This window comes from Pinus tabuliformis, chromosome 5_1 (assembly GCF_031772625.1).
Source record: "Pinus tabuliformis cultivar Carrire ecotype Pingquan chromosome 5_1, CPIR1, whole genome shotgun sequence".
Classification (NCBI taxonomy): Eukaryota; Viridiplantae; Streptophyta; class Pinopsida; order Pinales; family Pinaceae; genus Pinus; species Pinus tabuliformis.
In genome coordinates, this window is record NC_142305.1 from 690,216,976 (window position 1) to 690,235,204 (window position 18,229).

Consider the following 18,229-nt stretch of genomic DNA (forward strand, 5'->3'; position numbering starts at 1 on the left):
TAGTATTATATATAATTGTGAATACATGGTTGTAATGATGATAATTAAGCCATATAAGCTCAAATAAATGACTTTATATGTAAATGATGTAAATATATTTATATGAATCATGTCGTAGGCTTTCCATGGTGAACTTAGGTCATGCAAATTTAATATTGGAATATAATATAGAAAAAAGCTAGACATTATATGCTTTTGACTTTTTACCGACTTGTCATCAACATAATTTGACTAGGCGATCCTTGTTGAAATTGCAATTTATGATTAATGAGATTGATTTTTCCAATGAATAAATAGATTCATCTCCCTCAAATACCTCTATTGCAACTAGATCGTGCAATATTAATCTATGATATCTATGATTCCATCCATCCAAAATTATTATTTCCATATTTTAGGCTTGGAAAGGCAATTTCCAGTCATTAGTGTGAACAACTAGAAAAGGGAAATTTTATTGCAAGTTTACAATGTTGCATATACGATGTAATAGTCCAAGGTTTTTGTGAAAAGCATAAGACAACTATGATTTGATTCAAGAGAAAGAGGAAAGGGGCCCTATGGGAAAGTAATTTTTCTATTGAAAAATGTCAGTGTTAGATCTCACCTCTTTTCCATTATGCACCTTAAACGCAACCATCCACTTCATTTGAATTATAAAATCAATCATTGAATACATGTAAGAGGTTTTGGGGAAGTCTTCTCATGTAGTTATGGAAGCATAAACTAAGTAAAGTCATCATGGGGAAGAGTAAGAGTCCTACATTCCTCTTGTTAGAGGTAATGTCCACCATCATTTCCTTTAATTTCATTTCCATTCACTCCATTCATTTTATTGTTTTCATGTTCATGCTTGACATTGCTCATGCATTATTCTCTATTTGTTAAATATGAACTATCATAGAAATTGATGAAATTAGCGATCCAAAGAGGATATTGACGATATTAGTTGAAAGATAGATCATTATATGTGAGTAAAGAGGCTAGACAGGTTAGGATTCCATAACCTATTTTGCATTTGTTGCTTTCTGGATTCTTAAGAACTAAGTACATATACTTATAGACAATTCTTAGAAAGTATACAATATATTAGGCTCTATGGAGTAGTGAAAGAGAATGCCATCATTTTTTGATAGTTGGATGAGATTCTTAGAGTGCTCTATAACAAACAAATTTGATAAGCATGAGAGCAAATGGGTTGCACTAAGAGAGATATAACATTGTATTTTGTTTCCTCCACTTTGGTGGCCTCATAGTTTAGATTGGGGGTGGCATCTACACTGGATACATATGGTTGGGTGGAAAATTATTCTTGTGCAACCAATTTCTTGGACCAACATTTGCTAAAAGATAAGTGTTTTATCATTATTTATGAATATACAATATGCATTTTATTTTATGGAAATTTAAGTATCTTGCACATTATGTGTGATTATGCTTGATTCTATCCGTGGGCATTTTATTGCCATGAATCTATGTTAATCCATACTAGTTTATTTTCACAACATTTTAATTAAAAGGTGGCTCAATGTTTTACATTTTTGACCATTTCCAATTTGTTGTAATTAAATCTAGTTAGGCAATCATTGCTAAAAGTGTAATTTTGGTTTAATGAAATTGTTGTTTGTCATGTAAAAATACATTCAACATCCTCAAATACCCCTACTCCTACTAGAGGGTACAATGTTAACCTATGTTATTTGTGATTTCATTAATTTAAAACGGTTCTTGTTGAATTTCAAGGCAAAAATATTGATTTCCCTTCTTATTATTTTTAGTTGCTAGAAAAAGTATGAATTTGTCACTTGTAAATTACTTATTTTAATTATCAAACCCATGCATGCATTTTATTAAATTTTGGTCAATATTGGAGACTTATTCAATAAATATTATGAGGATATGGTAATTGAGGTCTAGAATTTGAAAACTCTATATTGTAATTGCTTATCTCATGGCCGTAAGAATGCCATAATTTTTTCATTCAAGGGTATTTAAGTAAACTTTCATGCTTACAATATAACTTGCCAAAGTTTTTATAACTGCTCATAACCAAAGATAATAATCCATTGACCAAACACAATTTAACCAACCCAACCCCCCCCCCCCTCCCCCTTTTTTATAGCTAGGTTAGGTGGAAGAATGATTTCTCCACTCGTGGAATGTTGTCACTAAGATTGTGTGAGACTCAGTCGAGTCTAGATGCCCCATAGGGACAATTTTACACCCTGCAGGTGGCTCCCATCCTCAACCCCTCCCCATGAGATTTGAATGCTAACTTGATGAGGACTAAAACCCACACAAACCAATTAGTCTACACATCATTGGGACTCTTTCTAGGTTTGAAACTTGGTTAACTCACCTAGTGTCCTTATAAATAGTTACATTAGGCTCAAGAGTACAAGGGCAATCCCTCCAACTTGACTCCAAACCTCCTTAGTAATAGGCCAACCTAGATCCATCTTAAATCTGGATTTACCAAGTGCCGAGAGGGATCAAATCGCTTTAGATGCAAACCACTTTTAGAGTAAAAAAGATTTATTCCCTCTCGAGGCTTGGTAGATCCAGATTTATGGTGGATTTAGGTTGGTTTAATTTCCCCCTTTAAATAGACTATATTCCACATGAATACTGTGAGTTCTCATACCATGGATTATTTTAACATTATTTTTTTAGAATTCGGACTTCTATTAATTTTATTTTATTTTGAACCATTAAAAATATTTTCATATAAAATTAATTTTTATTTTTACCTAATTAAATAATGAATAATTTTATTAAAAAAATAAAAAATATTATATTATTTTTTAAAATAAAAATATTAATTTTAACATATTATATTTAAAATCTAAAATAAAAAAATAGTCTATAATAAATTTACTATTTTACTTTAATCTTATTTTAATTTATAATTAATTTTTGTTAGATGTAAATGTTAAAAGACATTATCTCAGCATAACAACAAAATTATCAATTCCCTTAATTAAAAAAAAACCAATTCCCTTTGATTAAAAAAAAATATACTTTAATAAAGTAAAAATGTTAAATCATTCTTACTTACTAAATTATTATTTATTTTTCTCTGATGTATCGTATTTAAAGAAAAAATCTAATTTCCTTTTTAAATGCGTTTTCTTTTCTCGTTCCCAAAATTTTGGAAAGTTAAATTACCATGCTCTACCCATTTGGGAAAGCGCAATTTATTTTTGAAACAAAAAGTCAAACAAAAGCACAATTAGTCAAATGAAGAGGTCCACACTTAGATAAATATGTCTGGTAATTATTTTTTAAAATCCACTTGTTATTCTTATTATTATTTTAAGGATTGGTTTATGGAGAGCAGGGGCAGACACAACATAGAGCCGTTGGAGCAGATAAGGAAATCTCCACGTCTTCACACATGAAAATCGATCTAGTCCCAGTGCTCCTCCAAATGGCATTTCCTCATTCGCTAAATCAGGCTTACAGATCATCATTTCACTTCACAGATACGGATCTAAAGACCACTGTCTCATCCTTCATCCTTCAGTGCATTCTGGAATCCATTTCCAATCCATATGGATATTTTCAGAGACCTTTCTCATCTGGGTCCCCTTAACCTTTTCTGGTAATCCTTTGCTGTGAAATAACTGCAGATTTCATCATTTCGGTGGTAATATCGTGCCCTAGATTGTGACTGAAATGGGAAAAAAGGAAGGATTTTCACAGATGGGTACCGGTTTTTCTCAAGTGGGTATTTGATTTTGGGCCCTTGATGTGAGGAAAAGGGGATTTGCTCAAGTCGGTTGTAAGTTTTTGAGCCTGAAAGGTATTGGAAACATTGGAATAATGGTCAGTTTAGAGGCTTGGGGGAAGATGGAGGGCGGGCAAGTAGCAGGAATGGGGGTTGCAGACGAAGTGAAGGAACAACAGCTAAAGGAAGGCAATGAGAGTGATCTCATCAAGGGAATGAAGAAGGCAAGGCGTGAGAGAGGATCAACAGCAAAGGAACGGATTAGTAAAATGCCTCCCTGTGCTGCTGGAAAACGGAGTTCTATCTACAGAGGCGTGACAAGGTTAGAAATACTTGTTACTTCCTCTTAATTTTTATTATGCTCATCGCTTTTACAGATATTTGCCATTGATATGCCGTTCTATTTTTCTTTAACCCCGGCCTGGGTTTATCCTCCTATCCTCTTGTACAATTCGCGCGCGTGTGTAATTTTCAAATCAATTGGAAAGTATCAAAGGTCATGTTTATATTCTTAGTGTCAACATATGATCTCAGTACCTGCAATAACTATTAAGGATTCAAGGAACAACTTTTGATACCAGGGCCTTACCCTTGCCTGGGTAAGTTTTTTCGACAATGATCGTGAATTAAATAGAGTTTTTATATAGGAAAAGTACCGGGCTTGTGGCTATATCCGAAGGGTTTCTGAGTACATAGAGACGGAAGCTCTACTGTCTGATTCATTACAAAATCCCTATTTATATTGCTTTGACTGAATGTTGCAGAGGGTACTCTTTCTCAAATTTTTAGTATATATAGTACTATGATTTCTTTGACCAGCAACCTTTACACAAAAATACCGAGGGCAGTTTGATTAAAAATCAGCACTCTAGTCCTTATAAAAACCGGTGGCTCTTGCCTCTGTAGGAGAAAACACAGACTAGAATGATAATTACATACCATATGATATGTGTGTCTGTATGTGTCTCTGAGTTTAACAAAAAGAGAACGAATGTTAATGATTTTTTTATGAGTTTTATGAAAAAAATTAGCTTGTAATTATATTTGCTAAAATAATTGCTATTAAATAAAATTTTCTCAATTAAACTCGAAATCCCCCTTAAATTCACCAATACTTGGGATTCAGCGATATTCAGTTTTCTTTTCAAAAAACTTTGCTGAATGCGTTGACCAAGGCTAAACAGAATTTCCTTCATTGACTTTGATCAGGGTTGAAAGTGCCAAGGGGTTTGGTTGCAGTTGGAATCATCTAATTTTACAAATCATCAATTTTTTGGGATTAACTGTGTGGAGGATCTAATAGTTAAGTCATTCACTGTTCTCATCTCCTATGAGCGTCATTCACTAAAGAACTATTTCTTGTGAGCTCGAATAGTTCATAGTCCACTTACCATTGATTGCTTTTGGTGTTGCCCAAAGGGTTGAAGAAGTGGATCCAAAACTTGTGAAATGAATCACTTAGTGTCAATCATCACCTCCAAGACTTGCACCTAGTAACCAGGACTTCTCGGGAAGCTCACTCATCCCAGCATAGTTGACACTTTTTTGTCTAGTATTGCCTCTAGTTGTAATATATGGAACCCTTTGAATCAATTTTGGGAGGATGGACTGAGTGCAACAATTTGGCCCTACTGCTCTCTTTAAATAGGACACATGAAATATTGGTATATCTTGGAGTGGACTAGAAGATCCAATCTATAGGCAACTTGTCAATATGTTGGATGATTTGATATGGGTCATGTTGTTGCAAAATATAGCAGGCCTTGTGGAGGGGTACCCTACGAGGAAATCACTACACCAAGTGACAACAATATGGTAGTAGCCCACTGTCACCACTGCTACTACCCCCTGCTCTTTATGGATTTTCACCAATGGGAGGAGTCTCGATATAAGGTGACACTAAAGGCTTCTAAGCAATGTGGAAAAAGACGAAGTCGGGATTAATTCGGCAAGGGTCCAAAAGTTGAAAAACTCGGCAAAGTTGGGAGTTTTTTGAAAAAGTCGGCAAAATTAAAAAAACACAAAATTATTCATTTTTTTTAATATTTTTTTTAACATCTAGAGTATCCACAACATCAAATAAATGCATTTCCACATAAACATGTAAAGAAAGCTAATATATAATATGTATATGAAGTCTAGTGCTACATCACATATCAAAATAGTGAATCAACTCCCGAATTTTGAGTCCTGTTTGAGTCTTAACTCTTAAGAGTCAAAATATCAACAAAAAATATAATAAATGTATATCATGAGTCATCTAAAAGTCATCAAGTAATCAATCACTGAGATCCTCTTCCCCTTTTACGGGAATAGGGAATGGCTTTGCCTTTTCCTCTAGAGGAAGAAGGCCCTGCCCCTGGGGATACAAATGGACTCAATCGTCCTCTAGAAGCTGATGGAAGAGGTGGCCTCTATCCTATGCTGCTGCTGCTGCTGCCCATCCTAGATGGTGTCACCTTCTCCTCATCATCCTCATCCAGCTCTGCTAGTGCCTCTTGACCCTGATATTGCTCCTCCTCCTCTACCTCTGGCTCTCCCTCCCCTGCAACTGCTACATCCTCTAGATCCACACCTAACCAATCTGGGATCGAGTCCATGATCGGCCTCTCAGTCTCGACTCTCCATGAAGAGGTGGTATCAATATTGTCCAATGAGATGGCTTCCACATCAGTAGGTTTCTGAAGCTGTCTCACCCACAATCGAAGATTGTAGTAGACGTAGACCATGTCATTGAGGCGTTGGGACTCCAATCTGTATTAGGGTCATAGATTGTAAATTAGTACTTAGAAAATTTAAATATTAAAATTAATCAAATGAATTCAAAAAATTTAATTTGAAATCTTTTTACCTGTTGCACTTTTTGTTGTGTATTTTGTCAAATACACTCCAGTTGCGCTCACACCCAGAGGAATTGCATGTTTGGCTGAGCACTCGAATGGCAAGCTTTTGGAGATGGGGTACTCTGGCACCATAGCTTGTCCACCAAGCATCTACAAGTTAAAAGAAAAATGAGAAACATAAAAAAAACATTGAAATTCTAAACTGGAAAGTTTGAAACAAACTGAAGCTTACCTGACATTTTGGTTGTCCTATTCTTAATAGCCATGTTAAAACCAAATGTGCCACCTCCCATCCTATAGACCTCCATTTCTTTAGAAATCTCTTCACGTTCTTGCTCAGATGACACCATCCTCTCGACACAAGTGAAGAATCCATCCATCACCTTAGCATCAAATCTGAAACCACAGGCGTAAGAAAATGCAGGGTTGAGGTAGATATTTGCAGCATGAATGGGGCGATGGAGGGTATTGTTCCATCGCTGATCAATCACACTCCATATGACCTGTTGTTTCTCTAACCCCTCATCTCCCTTATCTGCATAATAAGCACGAATGGCTTCTTTGGCTCTATCCATGACCTCATAGAAGTAGCCCATTGCGGGCTTGTCTCCATCAACTAACCGAAGAACCCTTACCAAAGGTTCTGAAATGGCACACACCTCCTCTACTCCTGCCCAAAAACCCTAATCATATGAAACTAGTCTGCATGTGCCCTTTCCCTCTGGTTTGTGGCTAATAGATAAAGAACGCCAATCCGCTGAGAGAAACATGCTTCTTCACATCCCACATAGAATTCAACAGAGACTGAAGAGATATGAAAGTAGTGGCAAATCGTGTAATGGCAGGACGCACCAACTCTTTGTTGTTGGTGAATCTTCTCATCAAGCTAAGCACAAATGCATGATTGTAAATAAATTTTGTTATGTTCTTGGATGATTCAACAATATCCCTCACAGTAGGAATCTTACCTATATCCTCCAACATCAAGTCAATGCAATGAGTAGCACAAGGTGTCCAAAACAAGTTAGGATACCTCTCCATAAGCATCTTGCCAGCTGCAACATAATTTGCAGTGTTGTCCGTTATGACTTGGACAACATTGCTTGGGCCTACTTCCTGAATGAAGATGTCCAACAACTCACATAATAAACGTGCATCTTTAATGTGTGTGGATGCATCAACAAATTTCATAAACATTGTCCCCTTGGGACAACTAACCAAGAAGTTAGGAAGGGTCCTACCCTTCTGGTTAGTCCAACCATCTGACATGACTGTGCATCCAGTGTGTTCCCATGATGCCCTAAACTCCGCCAATCTAGCAGTGCAATCAGACTTTTCATCTTGAAGAAGAGGCCCTCTCAATTCTGCAAAGGTGGGGGCTTTGTACCCCGGGCCAACGACAGCAACAACATCAAACATAGGCTGGTAGAATGGGTTTGTCTTGGCAATGTTGAAAGGAACATCACTCCATAGAAGACACTTACTGACCAACCTGTCAGCTTCTGCCTTTTCCTTTCTTTCATTGCTGATTTGATCCCAGGTTGTGAACCAGCTGTTGTTCTAGGAACAAAAAAAGATGAGATAGATGAGGGGCTGGGACCCATGGGTGAGGAAGGTGATGCTGCTGAAGAAGCACTGCCACTCTCAATTCCCCCCACTCTTGAGCCCCCTATAAGTTGGTTTTTTAGTGCTGCCCTGGTGTCTTTTCCATCCTCTTTATCCATCAATGATTGAATGGCCCGTCAGATGATTTCTGGAGTTGTATTTGTGCAAAGTTCAACATTTTGCCCCGGAATTTGCCCCAAATGGAATTTTAATCTGTTGATACCTCCTGACATATGCTTGCCACACAACTTGCAAGTCAAATACATTCTATTGACCCCCCCAGTTTCGGGTGTAGTATCAGGTTCACCAAACTCCCACATAGCGTCCAAAATCCTTGGCATTTTGTTTTAAACTTTGAACTTGAATTTAAACCTGGGCACAAAAAAAAATTGAAACAAATTAAATTGCTTCAGCCTTCAAATCAACAAAATATAATTTAATACTGACAGTTCATAAATCTAATAAAATTAAGTACAAATTCCTGAAATTTGTTTCAAAGAATAAAAAGTGCAATTTAAATTTTAAAGAGTCAGATATCTGGCAACTACAAAAGGGTATAAAAGTTTGATCTACAGCCCACTGGTATCTCTGTTTGTGGGCTAGCAAAAGGCTGATAAAACTTAAAAGAGATGAGATATGGACTTTTAAAGGCTGAGCTGAGCATTATAATTTATTTCCATCTCTATAGGCTGAGTTCCAGACTCTCTGAATTTATAAGTTATTGCTGATATTATAAATTACAGTCAGCTGGTTTAATAGCAAAATATTGTAAATTGTAATATTGTAATATTGTGACTCAAAACTGATATCAGTCTGACAGAAAGAGCCATCAGAACATGTTCCAAATTTCTTGGAATTTAAAAATTCAAGATTATTTCAGCACAGCTACCTATTTTGATAAACTACTAGAGGCCCAGTGTTTTCCAACAGATAAAAGAAACATTCACTGAAGTGATGGAAAGCGATAATTTCACCATGAAGCCAAATGAAAATCGTTGGGCTAACAAGTTACAAAACACATATTCCAACATGATATCATAATGTATATGGCATCTGAAAAAAATAAGAAAGGACAGCAAGAACCATCTCCCGAAACAGAGGTGAAGTTTTTAAAGCACTTGTAATGGAAAAAAAGCAAGTGGACATCGCCCCAATACGAAGTGCAACCCTTGCAATGAAGTAGTGTGAAATTGTAATATCGCAAACTTGTTTGCATATTGTAAATTGTAATATATTATATGATTTTAAAAGGTGTAAAGTTTAAACTTTAAAGTTTTAAACAGTAAAACTGCGTTCCATGGGGACGCATCAAACAAATGAATTAACCCTTTAAAGTTTAAAGTTTAAACTATAAAATAAAAAAAACGTCTACAGCGGCAGCCTACAGGTATGATATTCATATTACAATGCGGCTATGGCTATGGCTATGGCTAGAAACAATGAACATTCAACATACCTTAAAAGTTAACGCTGGCAGCTGAGCTCCTCCCTCCTCGTAACGCAATGGCAAGCCGCAAAGTTCAAAGTTCAAACCCTCGTATTGCCACAGCGGAATGCCAAAATGAAAATACACAACGAAAAAACAAAGAAATTAACGTTTGCGGGTTTTTATACACAGGTTGAGAAGGGATGGCGATTTTTTGGGTCGACTCCCGATTTAATACGAAAAATCGTGATTTTTTCGTTTGCCAAAAAATCGCCAAAAAATCGCTCGATTTATTCGTTTTGCCCAAAAAATCGGATTTTTAGGATTAAATCACGATTTTTTCGGGACTTTTTCCACATTGTGTTCTAAGGGACGACACAACTTAGGAACAAGGCTCGAGCATTGAAGGAGAGGTAATTCACATCCCCTGGAGAGGCCAAACTAAGGCACGCTAGACCTAGGGTTTGAGTAATAAGATGGAAAATGGAATGTCTTGAGGTTAATGTGCAAAGAAAAGGTTCCCAACAATGAATTCTAGCAAGGCAAAGGCACATGAAACCTTCAACAAGCCTTCAAGTTCAAGCTCAACCAAACTAGGGTTTCTCTTAGGGAAAATACACTAGGGAAAGAGAAATTATGGAGGAAAATGGAAAGATTAGCCACCAATAGGAATGATTTTGAGGCAACCATTACAACCCTTGATGTTGAATCCTCCTAAAGCCCAAAATTTCCTTTCCAAGTAAATTCTCACTAAGCCCTAATTGGGTTTCTTGGCCTTAAGAGGGCCGAATTAGGGAAGAGAGAGAAAGCAAAATTCAATTTGTGGATAAGAGTTGACTTGATCACAAAAAAGACATGGCCAGTGCCTAGTCCTAGCCTCTAGGGTTGATGGAGTCTATGGACTCTTAAAATTGGCAAAAACTTGCAAAGGAGTAAGGATCTCTTGATGCCCTAGCAACAAAACCCTAACAATTACCTTTGTGAGGTATCAAAATTCACTTGAGAGAGCTAATGTAAGGTTCACCAAGGGGATTGTCATTCACATATCATACATGAGTAATGCATGCAATAATGAGACCTCTAATACACAAAATGCTCCATAGATCACATCTCTCCAAAGGTACAAGAAGGCTGAAATTCTCCAAGAGAGGCTGAATTGTCACAAATGATGATGATGAATAACAATGATCCTCTCCTCTATTTATATGAGGAGGATGAGTTCTAATTATTAGCCTACAAGCTCCTAATGACAAGTAAAATCACAAAAATACCTTGGGTTACAAGCTAACCCACTAGCTTTTGACATAAATGTTAAGAAAATCCCACACGTGAGCCGTGAGGCTTCTAGAGGTGACGTCATTATGTAAGAGGTTCCGAATGCCAAGCATTGGTGCTACAAGGTGCCAATGCCATGTAGTAGCCTCTAAAAATCATGATTTGAGGGTTACCCCTCAAATCAACCTCGATAGCTCTCTGTGGTCCCAAAATCCAGCTTGGGAACCACAAAGGGGTCTCCATTGGTCTCCAACTGCTCATAATGTCCATCTCTGCTCTAGCGTTGAGGGATTTCAAGGTCTATTAGCCCTCCCAAGTCTCTAAAGGTGAGAACATCTTGTTGACATTCTAAGGCTAGAGTAGTAGAATATAATTTTCTGCCAGATAATTACTTCCTAATGATTTTCAACTAGTATTTATGTTACTGCTATCATTGAATAATTACACTTCAAAAAATCTCAATAGTAAATGTAGTGGAAACAATAAAGGTCACAGGAAGACAACCATGCACAAAAGGGACAATATTTTTACCCTGGGAAACCCAACTTTGGGAGAAAACCCAACAACTTTTCTTAGGATATTATTCTTCAACAAAGTTTACAAATCAACAATTTGTCTAGAAATATGTGCCAATATGCAAGTCCAAATACCATTCAAAGTTGGCCAACCTGCTGTCCTTTGAGGTCAACCTCTTTAGCCCTATTTCACCTACAACCAACACTTTTCCTTTTGTTGCTCCTCGACTAGCTTGATCTAGGCTGCGACCTGCCCTAACAACCTTCTTGCGGCCTTCTTGTGGCTCATGCGACCTACCTGCTCCACACGTGCGATTGTCCAAGAGGGATAAGAGGAATGATGAAGAGAGAGAAGAAACTTGCTCTTGCTTGGTGGAGAAAATGAGACATCACACCCTCTATTTATACTTGTTGAATGAGGTGAAATAACCCAAGGGACACACCCCTTCATAGGTTGGGCCGACTTGACTTTCCTAGGCCAACTTGTCACTTCAAATATTAATTTTTTTATAATTCTTCTAGGCCGACTTGAAAACCATTTAGCCATACAGGAATACCTCTCAATGCTACACAAAAATCAACACTCCCTCTTAGCGAGGGATGTATTCTCCTTAGCTGAAAACAAATTTCCCCTTAGCTGAAATTTCTCCTCCACAAGAAAAGTTCATGAGCTTGCTATGTTGATGTAGTGTCTCCTCACATGCACGTCTATAGATATAGATCACTCCATCATAGAGCAGGGAATGTGAGTACTGTGGGCCATTTACCTTTGGCCAAATCAGCATGGCCCAGCCAAATCAACATGGCTTCTCGGGTAAATGTATCAATCTCCCCTGGTCAAATTAGCATGACCCAGCCAAATCAACATGGCTTCTCAGGAGAAAATCTGCCCCTAGGCCATTCACCCCTGGCTAGATCAACATTGCCCAGCCAAATCAGCATGGCTTCTTAGGTGAATGTATCGTTCTTCCTTGGTCAAATCAGCATGACCCTATGGATGCCAAATTAGCATGGCTCTAATGGAAGAATGTTTGCCCTATGTTGTAGTTGCCTTGGGCCATTCACCCCTAGCCAAATCAACATGGATTCATGGGTAAATGTATCAATCTCCCCTAGTCAAATTAGCATGACCTTAGCCAAGTCAACATGGCTGAATGGGAGAAAATTTGCCGCAATTTTGCAACAATCAATACTCCAGGCCATTCACCCCTAGCCAAATCAGCATGCCCCAATGGGTGAATGTATCATTCTCCCCTAGTCAAATCAACATAACCCCATGGGAGAATGTCTGCCCTATTTTGCAAGCTGTAGAAACATCAACACTCCCTCTCAATGAGGGAGACATTCTGCATCATGCCAAGCTTGTCTCTAAAGTATGCAAACTTCGCTCTAGACAAAGGCTTGGTGAGAATGCCTACAATTTGCTCACTTGTGGATATGCACTACAGCTTCACTGCTCCCTTCTGCACCATGTCTCATACCATATCCAACTGTACCACTCAGGTATCTCAACATGTGATTTTTCGCATGTCTCTATTCAACCATAAACTAGCCAACTTCCTTCACTGAATCCATCAACCACAACTGCTTTCTAGACACCTTGACTGGGTACTGCCTTTGACACTAAAGTAAATCTTCTTGTGGAAATCCTAGTTGCTCCCTTTGTCACAGAAGCAAATCCTCCTACCACTACTTCTCCCTCTGTTATTGAAGCATTCCCTACTGTTTAGCATGGTCCCCTCTAGTCTAACAATCTTTACCTATGACATCATCTTGGAAGCCTGCTCCTTCCACTCTGCCTGGCTGTTTGCTCCCTCTGAACTTGGAAGCTCTTCTAGTCATCTGGCATGGTCCTAGACGTACTAACAATTTGTACAGTACTCCCTTTCAAACACTAATTACTCTTGCTAAGTCGATGCTCGAGCCCTTAGGCCATACAAGAACCTGACCATTTGGCAACTGGAGCAAAAGTCTCCTAGTAGTCCAGTCCTTTCTAGGAGAACCCTTTTGCCACAAACCTTGCTTGGTACTTCTCGATGCTGCCATTTGTTGCATGAATCATTGCCTTCGCAGTCTCTACATTGGACCTGTTCTTCCTTTCCCCAAAGCCCATTTAGGAGGCCATGGCAAAGGGAAAAAATTCATGACCAATCAATCATTTTTCGGTATCTAAAGCATACAAAAATAAAATGACAAGAGGCTGGCCAAAAAATTAAAAAAAAAGGAGAAAAATATGATTGGAAGTACTTGTCTCTTGATCGAGGAGGAAATTGTTGAGGGTTGTAGGGAACTGTCAACCCCTCTTGATCCTTGCTTCCTAGTAGAAAATCATTGAAGTTCTTGGAAGTATACTCTCCTCCATTATTTGACCTCAAAACCTTGATCTTCTTCCATGTCAAGTTCTCCATCTGAGTCCTAATTTCCTGGAACCTGTTGAAGATCTCATCCTTGGCCTTCATAGAAAAAATCATTAATGAATGTCAAAAGAAGTATTCTTCCTGAAGTCCATTTGCAATCTTCTTTTGAGGTTGATGTTCATCATCATCATCAACATCGACTGTTGATTTTTTTCCAAGGAAAAAAACGGTAACCTTTTATTAATGAATTAATGAAAAGTTACACTAGCAGATGCAATGAAGCATTCCGTAAGCTGCCACAAGGGCTCGAGTGCTTTCGCACCCCACGCAACGTTAGAAAACTAACGTGCACAAAGAATAAGAAAAGAGAAGAGAGGAGAGAGAAAGAGAGAGGCAAAAAACTGAGTTCGGCTGTGAGTAAACTCACGCTTCAAGTTTTTCTCCCCTTTTTCTTTTCGACCTTGCGCCATTCTCCTTGAGTGGGCTCGATCGAAGCAATGACTAATTGTGTTTCTGCATTCTGTGGGCCTAGTTCTTTGTCTGAGTCTGAAGTATCTGAGTGATGATGCCGTTTGATGCCTCCCATGCTTTGATCCTCGCTTGTCCCCTCTGCCTGGTTTTGGTAGGTCTTTGTGATCTTGTTTGCTGATGTAGCTTCCTTCTGAGTTTCTTTGGATATCTCTGCATTCTCTACGGGGGGGTCATCCTCTTCTGCTTCTGATTCCTCACCATCTGAATCAGGGGGGGGAAATTGCCATCCTTTCCTCTGCTTCCCTTTCTGCTTCTTTTTATTGTTTACTTTTTTTGCTTCTGGGCATGTGCTTTGTAGATGTCCTGTCTGCCTGCAGAGCCTGCATCTGAAAGCAGTGTTTTCATAGTCTAATGCTTGCAGCCAGTTTTGTTGTTTGTAGATCAGTCTTATGTTGTCTGGCAGCCCTTTGCTTAGATCTACTTCTACACAGATGCGTGCAAAAGTGTATACCCTTTCATCAATCCTTTCCAGATCTGTTTTGATATATTTCCCTATGCTGTTCCCTATTCCTTCCAAGACTTGTTCACTCCAAAAGTGGAGGGGAAGGTTGAATAGACGAACCCAGACCGGCACTTTTGACACGAGCATATTGTTTGGATCAAAATCTGGGAACCATGGGGTCATGAACAACCCCGATGTTCCCTAGAACCATGGCCCATCTCTGATGATTTTTTCTCTGAACTCCGAGGATGCGAATCTAACTATGAAGAAACCCTTGGAGCATAAATGTATATCACATTCCATGGTCCAAGTGGTGAAGATCCAATGGAAGAGATCCATTGGTTTAGGCCAGAAACTGTTGAAACGGCAAATTAGAGCTTGCGTTTCATAGGATTTTACGAAAACATCGAGGCCTGTAGAGTCAAAATTTAGGGCTGGGGTTTGCCCTAACTGATCTACTATGTATGGCCTAGGGGTATACCTGCCTTGATCTGGGGCAGATCCTGTATCCTTGTTACCCTGAAGAATGTTTTTGTATGAGGGCCCTTCTCTGGACTGCTGCTGAGTTGCTGTCTTTTTCCTTTTATCCTCTCCTGGAAAGTTTTTGTCTCCCCCTGCTCTGCTTGTCTGACCCTGAGAAGCAGCTCCTCCTCTCAGTCTGAGGTTCAAAACTATGGTTTCTCCTGGGCTAATCCCATGTAGGAATTTACAGGGTAAGTTCCTCAGAAAGAATACCAAAAGGACACCGCTCACAACCAGATCTCAAATCAATACACCAGTATTTTTGACGTGGTTAAAACCCTCAGAGTGCAAGGAGGGAAACAGTCCACGGCCTGTCCCAACGTGGGTACAGACAATTTATTAATCAAAGAATGAAAATTTACATAAGCTTCTCTCATGCACGGATTACCCGAACAATGACCCTCCATGCGCTTTAAATAGAACTCATGGACCAATCGGGTGTCAAGCCACGGATCAAGTGTCGGTAATACCGAGGTGAGAGTGAACCGTCGGATCACTACATATCGTGACCGTCGGATTGTAAGTTACAAAATGTACAACGGTAAAGAAACACACTTTACCTAACTCTAACCTAACTCTATGCTAGACCAAGTTGAACTTAACTATATCCTATGTGTCGGAATATCCTAACATCCCCCCTTAAGAACAACTTGGGATAGGATTGAAGGATTTACAAATATGACACAATAGGAGAAGGAAGGAGGCACTAGAGCCTATCCCCCCTTAGTGACAACTTCCTGAACTCCAAGCATATATCGAAGTTTAGTGAACTTCGCCTCTGTGAGAGCCTTTGTGAAGATGTCTGCAACCTGATCATCCGTTGGACAATATTGCACTTCAAGAACATGGTCATGAATGAGCTTTCTGATGAAGTGCATGTGTAGTTCAATGTGTTTGCTGCGCTGATGCTGGACTGGATCTTTGCATAGCTGAATGGCACTTTGATTATCACACCAAAGTGTGGTTGGATGCTGCTGCTCAAAGCCAAATTCTGATAGGATCTGACGAAGCCACAAGGCTTCCTTACTAGCTTCCACGGCACCACGATACTCTGCTTCTGCTGACGAAAGAGAAATGGCAGCCTGTTTCTTACAAGCCCATGTAATAGGTCCTGAACCAAGAGTGAAGACATAACCGGCAGTAGACTTCCGATCATCAAGGTCACCAGCCCAATCAGAATCAGTGAAACCAACTAACAGAGGAGCTGCTTTGGCACTGTAATGAATCCCAAACTGTACTGTACCTCGAACATAACGAAGTATTCTTTTAGCTGCTTTCCAATGACTTTCACGGGGGTTTTGCATAAAACGAGCAACAAGGCCAACAGCAAAGGAAAGATCAGGACGAGTATGGGTTAAATACAAGAGTTTTCCGACAAGTTGACGGTATAAGGTAGCATCAACTTCAGGAGAAGTACAAGAGACTGAAAGTTTGACTCCAGACTGAAAGGGAGAAGGGGCTGGCTTACAGTCTTCCATGTGAAAATGACGAAGAATATCACAAGCATACTTGGACTGGGAAAGGAAAATACTTTCTTGGGATTGCAAGACTTGAAGACCGAGAAAATAGTGTAAGTGTCCTAAGTCTGTCATTTCAAATTTCTTTTTAAGGCTGGACTTCACATGGTTTATAAGGTTGGGATCACTACCAGTAAGAATAAGATCATCAACATAAAGAACAAGGATGATAAGAGAGTTGCCCACTTTCTTGGTGTAGACAGTATTGTCAGAATGACACCTAGAAAAGCCAGATTCTAAAAGAAAGCTATCCATTTTGGCATACCAAGCCCGAGGAGCTTGTTTGAGGCCATAAAGGGATTTCTTAAGTCGACAAACGAGGCTGGAGTCTGTTTGTATGAAGCCAATGGGTTGTTCCATATAGATTTCTTCCTGCAAGTCCCCATGCAAGAAGGCAGATTTAACATCCATTTGATGGACTTCCCATTTTAAAGAGGCAGCAAGGGAAAGAACAAGGCGGATAGAGTTCATTTTGGCAACTGGAGAGAAGGTTTCAATGTAGTCAATGCCTTCAACCTGTGAAAAGCCCTTAGCAACTAGACGAGCCTTATGTTTATCAACTTTCCCATCTGGTCCATACTTGGTTCTGTAAACCCATTTGCATCTAACAAGTTTGCGTCCCTTTGGTAGAGGAACAAGATCCCACGTATCATTTGTCATCAATGAATGATATTCTTCATTCATAGCTGCTTCCCAATGTGGATGGCCTGAAGCTTCTGCAAAAGTGTCAGGATCATGATTTACTGGAGCTTGAGCCAGTAAAGAAGAAGCTCTTTCAAACTGAGAACGTGTACGTCGCTGATCTGTAGGATCACCGGCAAGATCACCTGCTGCATCCCGAGTAGCACGGACCCATCTTGGAAGTTGAGGATCCTGAGAAGGTGGGGGAGGATTATCATCCTCGCTTTCATCATCAGAAGAAGAAATGTTTTCAAAGATAGAAGAGATAGGAAGAGGTGGCACATCCGCCGGACTAGGCTCGCAGGCCGATTTATTTTCATCAAATTTTACATCTCTTCTAATGATAACATTTTTGGACTTAAATGGAATAAGTCTATAACCTTTTACATCTTCAGAATATCCAACAAAAGTACATTTCTCACTCTTAGGTTCTAAAGCTTTATGCTTTTCATCTGGAATATGGGCCCATGCTTCACTTCCAAACACACGAAAGTGACTTACATCTGGTTTAATGGAACTCCAAGCTTCTTCTGGAGTGATATTCTCTAGAACCTTAGTAGGAGTGCGATTGATTATATAATTTGCACAATTAATTGCTTCGGCCCAAAAACTAAGACTGAGTCCTTTAGATTGCAGCATACAATTAGCCATTTCCTTTAAGGTGTGATTTTTCCTTTCAGCTACACCATTTTGTTGTGGAGTGTATGGAACAGTATGTTGCATTTGAATTCCATTTTCGGTGCAAAAGTTGATGAATGCGTTTTTAACATATTCTCCACCATTATCAG

The 18,229-nt window shown here is 39.0% G+C and overlaps 1 protein-coding gene across 1 annotated transcript in view; it reads left to right on the plus strand.

Annotated features, from left to right (window-relative positions):
* The first annotated feature begins 3,380 nt into the window (after positions 1-3,380).
* The window catches only part of LOC149166823 (Integrase-type DNA-binding superfamily protein), a 46,921-nt gene continuing 32,072 nt past the window's right edge, over positions 3,381-18,229 (plus strand). The window contains exon 1 of the mRNA XM_089432758.1: positions 3,381-4,049. Within this exon, the coding sequence (XP_089288884.1) occupies positions 3,823-4,049 (227 nt within the window). The 5' untranslated portion in view covers positions 3,381-3,822. The remainder of the gene's footprint in view (positions 4,050-18,229) is intronic.